This window comes from Chaetura pelagica, unplaced genomic scaffold (genome assembly GCF_000747805.2).
Source record: "Chaetura pelagica isolate M959 unplaced genomic scaffold, ChaPel_1.0 scaffold743, whole genome shotgun sequence".
NCBI classification, from domain to species: Eukaryota; Metazoa; Chordata; class Aves; order Apodiformes; family Apodidae; genus Chaetura; species Chaetura pelagica.
In genome coordinates this window covers 578,990-579,736 of record NW_009952703.1, presented here as the reverse complement: position 1 = coordinate 579,736, position 747 = coordinate 578,990, and the positions used below count along the sequence as shown (strand labels likewise).

General features: G+C 62.7%; 1 protein-coding gene across 1 annotated transcript in view; it reads right to left on the bottom strand.

Moving 5' to 3' along the window:
• The window catches only part of ACVRL1 (activin A receptor type II-like 1), a 6,244-nt gene continuing 5,497 nt past the window's right edge, over window positions 1-747 (bottom strand). The window contains exons 8-9 of the mRNA XM_009994091.1: window positions 235-365; window positions 1-135 (exon numbers count right to left, since the gene is read on the bottom strand). Of these exons, the coding sequence (XP_009992393.1) occupies window positions 1-135; window positions 235-365 (266 nt within the window). The remainder of the gene's footprint in view (window positions 136-234; window positions 366-747) is intronic.

Here is a 747-nt window from a genome sequence, read left to right as displayed (position 1 = left end):
TCACTGCTCTGGTTTGGGCTTTTCCAGGGAATTGTTGAGCTTCTTCAGTGTCTTTTTAATGCGCAGGGCGGTGAGGCGGGCGGAGGGGCTCTGGTACCAACACTCCTTCATGATCCTCGCCAGCGCCGACAGCACCTGGGGGGGGGGACACACACAGAAAGAGGGGGGAAATGGAGGGGCTGCATGGGGAGCAGAGGTCCAGCTGCAGGGGGGAGTTTAGGGGGGGACACTCACCGGGTCGGAGAAGAGGCGGGTGGGGATCTCAGGGGTCTGCTGGTCGATGCAGACCACCTTCTTCATGTCCTCAAAGCTGGGGTCGCTGGGGACGGCGTCGAAGAAGGGGGGTCTGTAATCCTCCACGATGCCTGCGGGATGGGGGGTGTCAAGGACAAGGAGCTTGGGGGACACAGGGATTGCCCCCCTGCCCAGAACATCATGGGGTGGCCAAGAGGACTGATCTGGGGGGGGCCACAAGGGACCCCAGGAGCTGGCTGGTGTGATTTGTCCCCTGGTGGTGGCAGTGATGCTGCCCATGTGATGCAGGGCTCCAGTGCTGGCTGTGCTGAGGGAGCTCACTGGGATGGCACTGGCAGGCAGGAGCTCCAGCAGCAGCTCCAGCAGCAGCTCTGGCACCAATGGGGGCTCCAGCTCTGGTGATAACCCAGCCCCAACATGCCCAACAGCTCCAGCACCAGCTCCAGCATCAACCACAGCTCCAGCACCAGCTCCAGCACCAGTGGGGACTCC